Raw genomic sequence first — 16271 nt, forward strand, 5'->3', positions numbered from 1 at the left:
GTTTATGGTCAAACCTTCTCTGAAATTATTTTAGTGCACTACGTATGGCGTTTGGAGCAGCAGTGGCTCTGGAGGTAGAATGGGTCTCCCACTAATTGGAAGGTTGGCAGATTGACCCCCGGCTCACTCTACATGTCAAAAAATGCATGGGAAAGATATTGAACCTCAAATTGCTCTCAGTGGCTGATCCACCAATGTGTGAATGTTTAAAAATCTGAGTAGCAAGTGGCACCTTGTATAGTAGCCTCGGCCTCCAGTGTCTGAATGTGTGTGTGAATGGGTGGATGTTACTTGTAATGTAAAAATCGCTTTAGGACGCCTACTTGCACATCAGTTGAAGGGCAAGTCTGTCTCTAAACTCATACCAACAATTAGGAAAACAGTTCAAGAATTGACAATAGATCCTCAGGAAATCAATAATGCTTTTGAAAAATACTATTCTGAGTTATACACCTCTGAATCTCCGCATGAGACCTCTTCCATGTTTGAATCTTTAGAAAACGTGAATACTCTATAGTGAAGCAGTTATCTCAATTGAAGAAATGTAGAGAGGGAAGTCTCCTGGACCAGATGGCTTTCCAGTTGAGTTTTATAAAAAATTTCACTTGCAACTGTCACCTTTGCTTCTTAAAGTGTTTGAACACTCTGGACAGGCAGCTCGTCCACAGAGCCTCATAGAGGCTCTTATCACAGTTTTACTGAAGCCTGCTAAAGATAAAGTAAATTGTAGCTCCTATAGGCCTATCTCTTTGTAGAATGTGCATATTAAGATACAATCTAAAATAATGGCCTCTCGAATAAACACTGTAATACCAGACATAAGTTCAGGTGACCAAACTTGCTTTGTGAGAGGGCGTCATTCATTCATTGACATTCGCCGACTTTTAAATGTGGTGCATTCTCCAGCATCTAGGGACACATCTGAAGTAGTGGTCTCCCTGGATGCGGAGAAAGCATTTGACAGAGTCGAATGGAAATATTTTTTTGCTGTATTGAGCAAGTTTGGGTTTGGCCCAAAAGTTATGTCTTGGATCCATTTATTGTCAGGGATGCCCACTGAGTCCATCATTATTTATTTTACCAATAGAACCCCTGTCAATAAACCTTAAATATATGCAGTCATTACATAGTATAAAGAGAATGGGCATGGAATATAAGCTTTCATTGTATGCTGACGATCTCTTCATTTATTTATCAACCCAATGTCCTGTATATATATATATATATATATAGATTCTATGCAACTTCAGCAGTTTTTCAGGCTATAAAATCAATTATTCAAAGAGTGCTTGCTTCCCTGTCAATGTTAAGGCAAATCAGATTAAAGATACTGACTTGCCATTCTGTTTATCAAAGTCAGGCTTCAAGTATATAGGACTGAATATCACCCCTTCCTTTTCTGGTCTATTTGAATCCAACTTCTCACCTATCCTTGAGAAATTAAAATCTGACCTCCAGTGGTGGGGTGCCATCTACCTTTCTTTAGCTGGAAAAATCAATTGCATCAAAATAAATGTTCTGCCTAGATTTTTGTATTTGTTTCAAAGTCTTCCAGTTTTCCTGCCAAAGTCCTTCTTTTCTTCATTAGATAAGCTGCTTTCATGTTTTATATGGGGAGGTAAAACATCCAGACCACGTAAAACATTGGTTCAAAGACTAAGACAACAACCATCTTTTTCCAGCCACCAAATTGGATGACACATTTAAACAATGGGGTAATATGGGCCTTAATACAAGATTTTTTCATAGATAATGTCTTTCCTAGTTTCATCGATTTGGCTAATACATTCAATATTTCATCTTTTCCTCAATTACCTGAGAATTCAAACTAAGACGCCATACTTAAGACCTCTTTAACTAATTAGACAACATCAAGACAAAATGGGAAAAAGAATTAGAGGCAGATATATCAGACGTTACATGAGGAAGAGCTCTGAGATTGGTGAATGGTTGCTCTTCGTGTGCTTGCCTCAATTTAAGTTTCAGTTTCAGTTCCAGTTTAAATTTCAGTTTAAGGTTTTACACCATATTCACTATAGTAAGGTTAGGCTGGCCAAAATATACCCTAAATTAGATGAGATGTGCAATCGTTCAGATTTGGTTTAGATGTTTTGGTCATGTTCCAAATGAGAGAGTTCTGGACATCAATATTAAAAATTTTAAATGAGGATTTTGATGTGATGCTACAGCCAAACCCTATAATGGCCATATTTGGAGCACAAGTGAACAATACAGTAATACCCAGCAACAAGGGAAATGTCATTGCTACCCTGCGACTCTCCCCTCTCATTAATTAGAAAAGCAGAACAAAAACACCTGTAGCACCCCCCTTTATTATTATTATTTTTTTAATTTGTTTTTGAGCACTTTGAGTGGTTGGAAGACTAGAAATGCGCTGTACAAGTGCAGGTCCATTAGCTTTTACCATTTCTTCTGTAACTGAAAAGTGCTACTGCTGGCTTGAGTTGTAATGCTTATTTAATTTTCATCTGAAAAGGGATTTCAACACACTACAGAAATTATCTGTATTACATTACTCGAAGAGGCTCTTGCGCTCTTCTCCTTCAGTCCGTACCAGTGTAGGGTGTGTCACAGCTTGTCTTTTGACATTTCCTCCCTTTCCTGTTTAGCAGGATTGTCTACTCCTGTCATTCAGAGCCAGAGGCTGAGATGGAGGGGAGGTTGGACATCAAAAGTCACAGGACAGGTTAAGGTGGAGTTAGAAGACCCCCCCCCCCCCCCTTCACTCAGCCCGGACATAAAAGCAGGCAGACTCCACAGTCAGACATTCAGAGGGACTTGGCTCTCCTTTTGAAGACTTCTCATCTCCTGTTCTCCTCTCCTCAGAGAGTCGACAACCTTTACCACTGCAGACATGATGAGGAAGGCATACTCAGTCTCAAGCTCTAGCAACAGCATGAGGAGGTCCTTTGCACCAGTCAGCTACTCCGTACAAAGATCCAGTTATGGTGCTGGAGCTGGTGCGGGTGCTGGTGCTGGTCTTGGTTTTGGTGCTGGTTCTGGATTTGCCATGTCTTCAATGGGGGGTTCTGGTGGCTATGGCTTTGGTTCTTCTTCAAGCCAAGCCGCAGGCACCTACATCCCTCCACCCATCACAGCTGTCACAGTCAACCAGAGTCTGCTGGCCCCTCTGAATCTGGAGATCGACCCCCACATCCAGGCTGTCCGCACCCATGAGAAGGACCAGATCAAGACCCTCAACAACCGCTTTGCCTCTTTCATCGACAAGGTTTGTTTCTGTGCACTCTTACTGACTATTTCATGTACAATTTACTGGAGGCCTTAGTGTCTTACTTGCTACTGACATGTGAAGTGAATGGTCTTATTTGTCCTCCTTCACCCTGAAATTAAAAAGAAAAGACAAGTTAAAAGTTTGTTAAATTGTATATTAACAGCAATCAGCAATAAGATAAAAACTCACACAAAACAGAGTACTCAGGCCTTTTAAAATCTGATACAACAGTGATACACCTGCAGAGTCCTTTTTGCACTGATCATTTGTTTGAAGTTTTAAAATCAACAGCCCCAAAACAATTCAGAAGTCACATCAAAGACTCTATTAAAGCACCAGCCAAACCCAATTTGTACACTAGTATACTGCATATAGAAAATGCTTTTTGAAACAATATCCAACAATCTTCTTGTGTCTCCACAGGTCCGTTTCCTGGAGCAGCAGAACAAGATGCTGGAGACAAAATGGAACCTCCTTCAGGACCAGACCATCACCCGCTCCAACATTGATGCAATGTTCGAGGCCTACATTGCAAACCTGCGCAGACAGCTCGACGGACTGGGCAATGAGAAGGTCAAGCTGGAGGGAGAACTGAGGAACATGCAGGGCCAGGTTGAGGACTTCAAGAAGAAGTGAGTGCTAGTGACATGGTTCCTAGTTATTACATATACATGATGGTGAGCAGATGTTCAAAATAAAGCAGATGCACTAAAGGATTGACTTGTGTTCCTACAGGTATGAAGATGAGATTGTCAAACGTGCAGCTGCAGAGAACGAGTTTGTGCTCCTGAAGAAGGTGCGAATGCATCAAGATGGCTATTATTTCTATCCTGGTGTTTAATACAATGTGGCTATTTATAAAACTTTTTATTTCTTCTTTCTTTCCAGGATGTTGATGCTGCCTACATGAACAAGGTGGAGCTGGAGGCCAGGGCCGATGCTCTTCAGGATGAGATCAACTTCCTCAGGGCCGTCTATGAGGCTGTATGTGTCTATAGTATCTAATACTTCATAATACTATTGTATCATTTTAACTTTGATGGTGAAGAACATCCACTCATTGTGTCAGTCCAAATGGACCAAGTACACTGTGATGTAATAACCTTTGTTTCTGCAGGAGCTTCGTGAGCTGCAGAGCCAGATCAAGGACACCTCTGTCATCGTGGAGATGGACAACAGCCGTAACCTGGACATGGATGCTATTGTGGCTGAAGTGCGTGCTCAGTATGAGGACATTGCCAACCGCAGCAAGGCTGAGGCTGAGACCTGGTACAAACAGAAAGTGAGTGAAAAGCAAAGTTGAGCTTCATCTCATGTCTTAAAATACATTTGCAGCATCTCTCCCAGCCTTCTAGATCATGCTCTTCATACTCTTTGTTGTGTTTTACATTATAGTATGAGGAGATGCAGACCTCTGCTGGACAGTATGGTGATGACCTGCGCACAACCAAGGCTGAGATCTCTGAGCTGAACCGCATGATCGCCCGTCTCCAGAATGAGATTGAGGCTGTCAAGGGACAGGTACATTTCAAGACCTTCTCATGGCTGATGCCTTTTTATGACCACATTTCATTGTTTAAGATAATTTGGTGTTAAAATATCATCGTCAATATGATTTTCCACAGAGGGCTAGCCTTGAGGCTCAGATCGCAGAGGCTGAGGAGCGTGGTGAATTGGCAGTTAAGGATGCCAAGTTCCGCATCAAGGAACTGGAGGGTGGGAGATGCTCTGCAGAGAGCCAAGCAGGACATGGCCCGCCAGGTGCGCGAATACCAGGAGCTGATGAATGTCAAGCTGGCCCTGGACATTGAAATCGCTACCTACAAGAAACTGCTGGAAGGAGAGGAGTCCAGGTGGGATACACTTGAATAATTATTTCCTGGCTTCAGCATTTGCTTTCATTTTGAAATGAGAATTAACTCATCATTATTCCATCATTAGACTGGCAAGCGGAGGCTCAAATGCAACCATCCACGTGCAGCAGACATCAGGAGGTGCAGGTAAGTTTGAGACTTCATAAATTACTGTAAATAATACCTGATCCAACAGACCACCTGACTCGTGACCACCTCCTCCATCCGACCTGACAGACGGATAAATGTTAACATATTATTTTTTCTGCTCCAGGATTCTCCAGCTCCAGCTCCAGTGGTGGATTTGGCTATGGTGGTGCCAGCTTGTCTGGTGGTTATGGTATGCCTGGTACCATTACCAAGTCCTCGGTTACAACAACCAGTTCCATGAGACGGTATTAAAAAGGAGAGCCATCCCTCATACCCTTCAAAAACTCATGCTCATTGAACATGATCTGAATGTGTACACAGTCATGATTCTATGCAATAAATTAAGCGTGTTCAACAAGACAGCCTGATATACGCTGTTACACTTTTGTTTCAAAGATCACTGGCTGCATTTCTTACTCTGCTCTGATTAACATGATTTAACAAGAGTTTCTGAAGATAGACATGACCCTAGATCAAGAAGATCAAATGTTTAAACCAGATTTATTTTGTTAAAGCCTTTCTAGCAACGTGTCTGATGAATGTTGCAGCAAATGACATCAAATGAATATAAAATAAATCTGAGAACTAAAATCATTGCCTCTAACTCTCATCATTGTTGTGATAATTAAAAAAAAAAGGTTAGGAAGGTTTTACTTAATTACCCAAATGTTATTCACACACAGATTTTATATGGGGGCAGTGCCGTGCCACTTTTCTTTCTCGTAATTCAAATTTTCCTGATTGGTTTTGCAGTCTGAGAGATAAGTTTGTAGGATAAAATATGTCAACACTACATTGTCATTTGTAGTGAATAGAAAAATTGTGATTTGAAAAGGTTTTAAATCCAAGAAAATTTATTAAATTCAACAGAGTGACCGCTTTGTGAGAGGGCGTCATTCATTTATTGACATTCGCCGACTTTTAAATGTGGTGCATTCTCCAGCATCTAGGGACACATCTGAAGTAGTGGTCTCCCTGGATGCGGAGAAAGCATTTGACAGAGTCGAATGGGAATATTTCTTTGCTGTATTGAGCAAGTTTGGGTTTGGCCCAAAAGATATGTCTTGGATCCATTTATTGTATTCATCTCCAAAAGCTGCAGTGGTCATGACTAAATTATGTTTACAGAATTTTCCTTTATCTAGAGGACCATGTCAGGGATGCCCACTGAGTCCATTCTTATTTATTTTACCGATAGAACCCCTGTCAGTAAAACTTTAAATCTACGCAGTCACTACGTAGTATAAAGAGAATGGGCATGGAATATAAGCTTTCATTGTATGCTGACGATCTCTTCATTTATTTATCAGACCCGATGTCCTGTATATATGAGGTTTTGAAGATTCTAGGCAACTTTAGTAGTTTTTCAGGCGATAAAATCAATTATTCAAAGAGTGCTTGCTTCCCTGTCAATGATAAGGCAAGTCAGATTAAAGATACTGACTTGCCATTCTGTTTATCAAAGTCAGGCTTCAAGTATATAGGACTGAATATCACCCCTTCCTTTTCTGGTCTATTTGAAGCCAACTTCTCACCTATCCTTGAGAAATTAAAATCTGACCTCCAGCGGTGGGGTGCCATCTACCTTTCTTTAGCTGGAAAAATCAGCTGCATCAAAATAAATGTTCTGCCTAGATTTTTGTATTTGTTTCAAAGTCGTCCAGTTTTCCTGCCAAAGTCCTTCTTTTCTTCATTAGATAAGCTGCTTTCATGTTTTATATGGGGAGGTAAACATCCAGACCACGTAAAACATTGGCTCAAAGACTAAGACCCGGAGGTCGACTGTCAATTTACAATTTCATGCTTTATTATTGGTCAGCTAACATACATAAAAATACTCTATCGGTTTCAGGTCCCAGAGACAGACTGGTGTAGCACGGAGGCAAAGCTTTGTAATCTGGGATCATTTCCTCAACATTAAGGATATGTATACAATTTAGGCAAGCATATAATCTGTCTGACCTTTCAATGTTAAGTCCCATATATAACAACCATCTTTTTCCAGCCACCAAATTGGATGACACATTTAAACAATGGGGTAATATGGGCCTTAATACAAGATTTTTTCATAGATAATGTCTTTCCTAGTTTCATCGATTTGGCCAATACATTCAATATTTCTAAATCTAGCTTTTTTGGATATCTTCGGATCTGCCACTTCATCCAAACACATAAGTCATCTTTTCCTCAATTACCTGAGAATTCAAACATAGACATCATACTTAAGACCTCTTTAACTAATTAGACAACATCAAGACAAAATGGGAAAAAGAATTAGAGGCAGATATATCAGACGTTACATGAGGAAGAGCTCTGAGATTGGTGAATGGTTGCTCTTCGTGTGCTTGCCTCAATTTAAGTTTCAGTTTCAGTTTCAGTTTAAATTTCAGTTTAAAGTTTTACACCATATTCACTATAGTAAGGTTAGGCTGGTCAAAATGTACCCTAAATCAGATGAGATGTGCAATCGTTCAGATTTGGTTTACATGTTTTGGTCATGTTCCAAGTTGAGAGTTCTGGATATCAATATTTAAATTTTTAAAGGCAGCTTTTGATGTGAAGCTACAACCTAACCCTATAATGGCCATATTTGGAGCACAAGTGAACAATACAGTACAGTACAGTACAGGGAAATGTCATTACTACCCTGACAGCTCAAAGGAAATGACTTATAGAATGGAAATCTTTAATACCACCAAAGGCACCAACATGGCTTTCTGATATGATGATGTTTCTAAAAGTTGAGAAAATCAAATACTGTCTTAGAGGAACATCGAAAAAATTCTACAAAGTCTGGGGCCCTGTGCTGGTTTATTTTGATCAACTTGCAACTCTCCCGTGTCATTAATTAGAAAAGCAGAACACAAACACCTGTAGCCCCCCCCCCCCCCCCCCCCCCCCCTTTATTATTAGTATTATTTTTTATGTATTTAATTAATTAATTATTATGATTGTTTTTTGTGTTGTTTTTTTTTTTATTTATATGTATTTATTTTTTTATTTTTCCCCTCGGCACAAGACTGTGCTTGGGGGCGGGATAGGGTTTATAGAAATATAACTGTTGTTAAATTCCCACAATTGATTTTACGATGTGTATGCCTTGTCCAATAAGAAATGTAGACACTGTAAGATGCTACCACCTGTGTGACACTGTATATACCTTGTCAAAAAAAAAAAAAAAAAAAAAAAAGCACTTTGAGTGGTTGGAAGACTAGAAATGTGCTATACAAGTGCAGGGCCCTTACCTTTTACCATTTCTTCTGTAACTGAAAAAGTGCTACTGCTGGCTTGAGTTGTAATGCTTATTTAATTTTCATCTGAAAAGGGATTTCAATAGACTACAGAAATTATCTGTATTACATTACTCAAAGAGGCTCTTGCGCTCTTCTCCTTCAGTCCGTACCAGTGTAGGGTGTGTCACAGCTTGTCTTTTGACATTTTCTCCCTTTCCTGTTTAGCAGGATTGTCTACTCCTGTCATTCAGAGCCAGAGGCTGAGATGGAGGGGAGGTTGGACATCAAAAGTCACAGGACAGGTTAAGGTGGAGTTAGAAGACCCCCCCCCCCCCACTCAGCACCCGGACATAAAAGCAGGCAGACTCCACAGTCAGACATTCAGAGGGACTTGGCTCTCCTTTTGAAGACTTCTCATCTCCTGTTCTCCTCTCCTCAGAGAGTCGACAACCTTTACCACTGCAGACATGATGAGGAAGGCATACTCAGTCTCAAGCTCTAGCAACAGCATGAGGAGGTCCTTTGCACCAGTCAGCTACTCCGTACAAAGATCCAGTTATGGTGCTGGAGCTGGTGCGGGTGCTGGTGCTGGTCTTGGTTTTGGTGCTGGTTCTGGATTTGCCATGTCTTCAATGGGGGGTTCTGGTGGCTATGGCTTTGGTTCTTCTTCAAGCCAAGCCGCAGGCACCTACATCCCTCCACCCATCACAGCTGTCACAGTCAACCAGAGTCTGCTGGCCCCTCTGAATCTGGAGATCGACCCCCACATCCAGGCTGTCCGCACCCATGAGAAGGACCAGATCAAGACCCTCAACAACCGCTTTGCCTCTTTCATCGACAAGGTTTGTTTCTGTGCACTCTTACTGACTATTTCATGTACAATTTACTGGAGGCCTTAGTGTCTTACTTGCTACTGACATGTGAAGTGAATGGTCTTATTTGTCCTCCTTCACCCTGAAATTAAAAAGAAAAGACAAGTTAAAAGTTTGTTAAATTGTATATTAACAGCAATCAGCAATAAGATAAAAACTCACAAAACAGAGTACTCAGGCCTTTTAAAATCTGATACAACAGTGATACACCTGCAGAGTCCTTTTTGCACTGATCATTTGTTTGAAGTTTTAAAATCAACAGCCCCAAAACAATTCAGAAGTCACATCAAAGACTCTATTAAAGCACCAGCCAAACCCAATTTGTACACTAGTATACTGCATATAGAAAATGCTTTTTGAAACAATATCCAACAATCTTCTTGTGTCTCCACAGGTCCGTTTCCTGGAGCAGCAGAACAAGATGCTGGAGACAAAATGGAACCTCCTTCAGGACCAGACCATCACCCGCTCCAACATTGATGCAATGTTCGAGGCCTACATTGCAAACCTGCGCAGACAGCTCGACGGACTGGGCAATGAGAAGGTCAAGCTGGAGGGAGAACTGAGGAACATGCAGGGCCAGGTTGAGGACTTCAAGAAGAAGTGAGTGCTAGTGACATGGTTCCTAGTTATTACATATACATGATGGTGAGCAGATGTTCAAAATAAAGCAGATGCACTAAAGGATTGACTTGTGTTCCTACAGGTATGAAGATGAAATCAACAAACGTGCAGCTGCAGAGAACGAGTTTGTGCTCCTGAAGAAGGTGCGAATGCATCAAGATGGCTATTATTTCTATCCTGGTGTTTAATACAATGTGGCTATTTATAAAACTTTTTATTTCTTCTTTCTTTCCAGGATGTTGATGCTGCCTACATGAACAAGGTGGAGCTGGAGGCCAGGGCCGATGCTCTTCAGGATGAGATCAACTTCCTCAGGGCCGTCTATGAGGCTGTATGTGTGTATAGTATCTAATACTTCATAATACTATTGTATCATTTTAACTTTGATGGTGAAGAACATCCACTCATTGTGTCAGTCCAAATGGACCAAGTACACTGTGATGTAATAACCTTTGTTTCTGCAGGAGCTTCGTGAGCTGCAGAGCCAGATCAAGGACACCTCTGTCATCGTGGAGATGGACAACAGCCGTAACCTGGACATGGATGCTATTGTGGCTGAAGTGCGTGCTCAGTATGAGGACATTGCCAACCGCAGCAAGGCTGAGGCTGAGACCTGGTACAAACAGAAAGTGAGTGAAAAGCAAAGTTGAGCTTCATCTCATGTCTTAAAATACATTTGCAGCATCTCTCCCCAGCCTTCTAGATCATGCTCTTCATACTCTTTGTTGTGTTTTACATTATAGTATGAGGAGATGCAGACCTCTGCTGGACAGTATGGTGATGACCTGCGCACAACCAAGGCTGAGATCTCTGAGCTGAACCGCATGATCGCCCGTCTCCAGAATGAGATTGAGGCTGTCAAGGGACAGGTACATTTCAAGACCTTCTCATGGCTGATGCCTTTTTATGGCCACATTTCATTGTTTAAGATAATTTGCTGTTAGAATATCATCTGCAATATGATTTTCCACAGAGGGCTAGCCTTGAGGCTCAGATCGCAGAGGCTGAGGAGCGTGGTGAATTGGCAGTTAAGGATGCCAAGTTACGCATCAAGGATCTAGAGGATGCTCTGCAGAGAGCCAAGCAGGACATGGCCCGCCAGGTGCGCGAATACCAGGAGCTGATGAATGTCAAGCTGGCCCTGGACATTGAAATCGCTACCTACAAGAAACTGCTGGAAGGAGAGGAGTCCAGGTGGGATACACTTGAATAATTATTTCCTGGCTTCAGCATTTGCTTTCATTTTGAAATAAGAATTAACTCATCATTATTCCATCATTAGACTGGCAAGCGGAGGCTCAAATGCAACCATCCACGTGCAGCAGACATCAGGAGGTGCAGGTAAGTTTGAGACTTCATAAATTACTGTAAATAATACCTGATCCAACAGACCACCTGACTCGTGACCACCTCCTCCATCCGACCTGACAGACGGATAAATGTTAACATATTATTTTTTCTGCTCCAGGATTCTCCAGCTCCAGCTCCAGTGGTGGATTTGGCTATGGTGGCGCCAGCTTGTCTGGTGGTTATGGTATGCCTGGTACCATTACCAAGTCCTCGGTTACAACAACCAGTTCCATGAGACGGTATTAAAAAGGAGAGCCATCCCTCATACCCTTCAAAAACTCATGCTCATTGAACATGATCTGAATGTGTACACAGTCATGATTCTATGCAATAAATTAAGCGTGTTCAACAAGACAGCCTGATATACGCTGTTACACTTTTGTTTCAAAGATCACTGGCTGCATTTCTTACTCTGCTCTGATTAACATGATTTAACAAGAGTTTCTGAAGATAGACATGACCCTAGATCAAGAAGATCAAATGTTTAAACCAGATTTATTTTGTTAAAGCCTTCCTAGCAACGTGTCTGATGAATGTTGCAGCAAATGACATCAAATGAATATAAAATAAATCTGAGAACTAAAATCATTGCCTCTAACTCTCATCATTGTTGTGACGATGTTAAAAAAAAAGGTTAGGAAGGTTTTACTTAATTACCCAAATGTTATTCACACACACAGATTTTATATGGGGGCAGTGCCGTGCCACTTTTCTTTCTCGTAATTCCAAATTTTCCTGATTGGTTTTGCAGTCTGAGAGATAAGTTTGTAGGCTAAAATACATCAGCTCTACATTGTCATTTGTAGTAAATAGAAAAATTGTGATTTGCTTGGAGGTTTTAACTCCAAGAAAATTTTTTAAAATCAACACAGTGAGAGCACATAAAACCTGGACATCTTACTAACAATTAGTTTACGTCGATAGTACATTAATGTAACACTGAATATGATAGATAAATTCACTCTTAAAAACAAACCTCAAGCTGCTCTGTGCTCACTGACTGATCAAGTCGTGGCAGTATCTGGTCAAATAAAGGCATCGAAATTGGTGGAGAGCTCTTCAGATATAAACACTTGTTGGGCAGGTTAGTATGATCTGTACGTCCAACTTGGCTCACACAGAGCGTGACTAGAAAAGTTGAGGAACCAACAACACACACTGACAGCAACTTTCTAAATCAGTCACTAAGTCACCCGACTGCCAAAAAGTTTAAAATATTTAACCATAAAGATAATTCATAGGTCTACCTACCACACCTTCAGGGCCAAGCCAATGTGTACTGTTTGTGTAAGCAGCCAGTATACTGCCCACACACAGGTGGACAAACACAGCCAGGAGGACACATAGAGTAAGCACTTTTTCACCCTGTGCTTCTCACTATAACAAAGAAACCAAGGAACCATTGACACATATCTTTTTTTACAAACTAACATCAATGGTATACACTCAATGAGGGAGGAGGAAGTGTATATTAACGCACAGTACAGGCTTTTGTTCTTAAACCTCTATCACATATGTCTACTCGGTTAAAAAAAAATACTATGCCAGTGAAACAGCATTATTTTCTGCAAACACAATGGTGTATTTTTAAATATGCCCTGTGCACTCAATTTCTGTATTGGCAGGTTAACAAGAAAAATCCTTTCTTCATCTTCACCTCAGGCTGAAAGTGCTGGCAGTGATCATGCATTTAATTGTTGAATTTGGTCCAAGGGTAATTACAGTTGAGTCATAATACGAGTGTGAGGCACATGCCAACTTTTGAAGATGTAACCATTCATGTTTCCACAGAACCAGTTACATCACCATTGGGACAATTACAAGTGATACATGCATCTTTTCTTCCTGAGAAAGGACATTACTCCTCCTGTTGTCACAAATCGGGCATTAATCCTCACTAACAAATCAGCAGTCTCAAACTTCATCCTATTATCATTTGCATTAGGCATGTGAACTAGTTGTTTTCCTCTGTCCACCAGCATTAATGTTGTAGCTGTTGATCTTGTAACAACCTGGGGAATTTTAGTTTATAATTATAGTCTATAAATATATTATAGTATAGCACAGTTACATGTTGTTCTCAACAGCACAAAGGGAGGAACAGGGGAATTGAAAAGCACCTGCCATTCCATGCAACACAGAAGCTGATAGGACTGCATTCTCTACAGGCAGGTTATCCTTGAAAAGGATCACTGGTTTCATTGTTTGGCATTTAGCCATTCTTTGTATCAGCAGCACCAGACAATACATCCCAAAAAGGTAATATGCCCCCTTAGAACAAGCATTTGGCATCTTGGCTTTTGTGTTTTTTATGGAACCATAAGTGATCATATTTGGATGAGATTTCTGCTGTCAAGTTGGGCATTTAAACATAACAGTCTAGGGTCATTCCTTTGTTTTGTAGCCAGCCTCTAGTGGCCAGTTGATGAACTGCATATTTTGAAGCATATCCACATTGGCTTAATTTTTCAGCCTCAGAGGTTACCGCTCGGTATTAACATATAGGGCATGCAGCTAATAGTCAGTTAGTCAGGCAATTTCTTTCTTCTGTCCATCTTAAGTGTGCTGATTCTTGATGATCGAGATATTTGAGATTCCTCTCAAACAGACACAAAAAGGAACAAGAAAGGTGGGCAGACAGTTGCACATTTGGTGCTTGGGTCCTAAAAGCCATACCTTCAACATATTGTAGCCAGACATAAACCTGCAGTCTATGATTTAGAGGATAATCTGAAAGACACAGAGGTAAAGAAAGGAAATGGCCTGTGCAAAAAGTATACCAACAATGCCACAACAGCAAAAACATGCACTGCATTTTATGATCCTTCATAAACATTGTTTTGATATGTGAGTTGTTTGGAGCACACAACAAATAAACCATTATATATTATATATATAATATACAGCAGACAAATAGACAGAATAAGCACCCCCCCCATCCCCCCACCCCAAGCATTACATGTGCTCATTTGCGTGTGCAGTGTAAAAAAGGACAACAGACACCGTCTTTATGCCTTCATACCTTCATTTAACACATAACCACAAAAAAGCTTACTCTCATAATTACTTTAAAGAACAAGAAAAACAAAAATGTTCCATTGATGTACTCAGTGTCATAAAAGACAAGAAATAAAAAATCTTTTTTTGTTGTTGCTGTGAGAAAACAGTACAAGCAACAAGCTAATTTGAATATTTTAGGATGAATATAAAATATTTACATATTTATATTCACAGAACGTTGCAGTTAGCCAGTGTGTGATATCTTTCTATCCAGCTATGCATAATCATTGGAGATTATTGTAGATTACGGCACTTTAAAGAGTATTTGTTTGTTTTTATTTTCTCAAAAATCAGGTTTTCAGGAAAACACACCTGTGAGCATATGATCTCAAACACTGCAAAGCGGAGCAAAGTTCATGAGGAGGCTGATCCTTCCATAGAAAATGACCTTTGTTTTCTTTGCCCTCACTGCTGCGTGAAGAAGCACAATAATGAGCTATTGATTGAAGTGGGGCTCTTCCACAGGGCTGGAAGAAATCCTCAGGAGTGATTGAAAAGATTGACCTTACCCTTAACCAGAGCCCAGCAGCACAATCAATAAACATTACACCTTCCACAAACCCCGACACCTCGATCGATACTGGTGAATATTAGCAGCCACGATTGGGAACACTGATGAGCGCTGTGCTGCATGTGGAGTGGGTAAGGGTCAAATCACTTAGTGTCTTTGTCAGGTAGTAATGAGGAAGGTGTGTGTGTGTTTTAACATACAACCACGAAAAAGACATAGTGAGCATCATTTTGCGCTTTACATGACAATTTCATAATCCAGAATTATAATGAGTCAATGGGCATCTAATGTAATGTTTTTTTTTCTTTCTGCACAAAAAAAGTAAGACTGAATGTTAGTTCCCATGAAAGTGTTCACGATGTAGCTCTGTTTGCATACTTTCAAGTTAGTAAACATGATGTTTTACAAGTGATAAAAAAGAACTCCACCATGAGCAAACTTTGGGCAGAAAACAAATGTTTGCTGTTGTGCTTCCCACAAGTCACCTCTGCAGCTAGTGCAAACAGGAGAAGATGATCCACATGCAGCGTACACCATGATTTGGGATCTCCTGGAATTACTTATTACTTATTACTTACTTACTTATTAAGCTACCTGTTAACATCAATCATTTGTTATTCATGCTATAGCTGTTTAGTCTTTAACAATTTTTTGCTTAGCAGGTAGTGTACAGTGGGTTTTTAAGATGGTTTTTCACTGACAACAAATGCCTGCTGTGGCTGAAAACAACCCATGAGAGCAGTAAGAGTGAACCGAAAGTGGATTAGATAGCTAAAAAAATTAACGTTAACTCGCTTTAACGCTCTGTAAAGCAGAGAGAAGCTGCAAATTTGAGTAACATGTCTCTGCAGGTTCATCATTACAAGCGACCGCTTTCACATTGTCACACTGTTTTCACATTGCTGTTGGACATTTTATAATAGGGATGTTGTTTATAATTGTGCTTTAATTGTGAAATGGTAAAATAAGTTCAACCAAAGTACCAAAAAACAAAGAGAGCACTTTTAAGTTCTTATACACTCTTGCTAAACCCACGATGTTGTGTCACATACCCCTTTGTTTGTGCATATATGCAAGTTTTTAAATGTGGGAAAACCAGGCGAGAGACTCCTTTTCCATTGCCAGTAGACAAGTATGCCTTTCTGTGTTTTTTTTTTTTTTTTTTTTTTTTACTTGTGTGTCACATTCAACCTCACAAATTTGCAAGAAAAAGGGTTAGTAAGGACACTGGGACACTGCTTTCTGTGTCCTCAGTTTGACATCCAATGTGATATTAAAAACAAACATGTAGCTACAAATAAAGCTTTGTTTCCATGTGTATTCACATGTGCATGTACAATACAGTATATCTGCAGTTTCAGGGTT

At 40.3% G+C, this 16271-nt stretch overlaps 1 protein-coding gene and 1 pseudogene across 1 annotated transcript; both read left to right on the forward strand.

Moving 5' to 3' along the window:
* The first annotated feature begins 2800 nt into the window (after positions 1-2800).
* LOC121954086 lies at positions 2801-5760 on the forward strand (annotated as a pseudogene).
* A 3129-nt stretch (positions 5761-8889) lies between these two features.
* On the forward strand, positions 8890-11822 carry LOC121949322 (keratin, type II cytoskeletal 8-like). Its single transcript, XM_042494988.1, has 9 exons — positions 8890-9331; positions 9756-9964; positions 10068-10128; positions 10221-10316; positions 10450-10614; positions 10729-10854; positions 10959-11179; positions 11268-11326; positions 11454-11822. Exons 1-9 carry the CDS (start codon positions 8957-8959, stop codon positions 11579-11581), a joined length of 1440 nt encoding a protein of 479 aa, XP_042350922.1. The 5' UTR covers positions 8890-8956; the 3' UTR covers positions 11582-11822.
* The last annotated feature ends 4449 nt before the right edge of the window (positions 11823-16271 follow it).

This window comes from Plectropomus leopardus, chromosome 2 (assembly GCF_008729295.1).
Source record: "Plectropomus leopardus isolate mb chromosome 2, YSFRI_Pleo_2.0, whole genome shotgun sequence".
NCBI classification, from domain to species: domain Eukaryota; kingdom Metazoa; phylum Chordata; class Actinopteri; order Perciformes; family Serranidae; genus Plectropomus; species Plectropomus leopardus.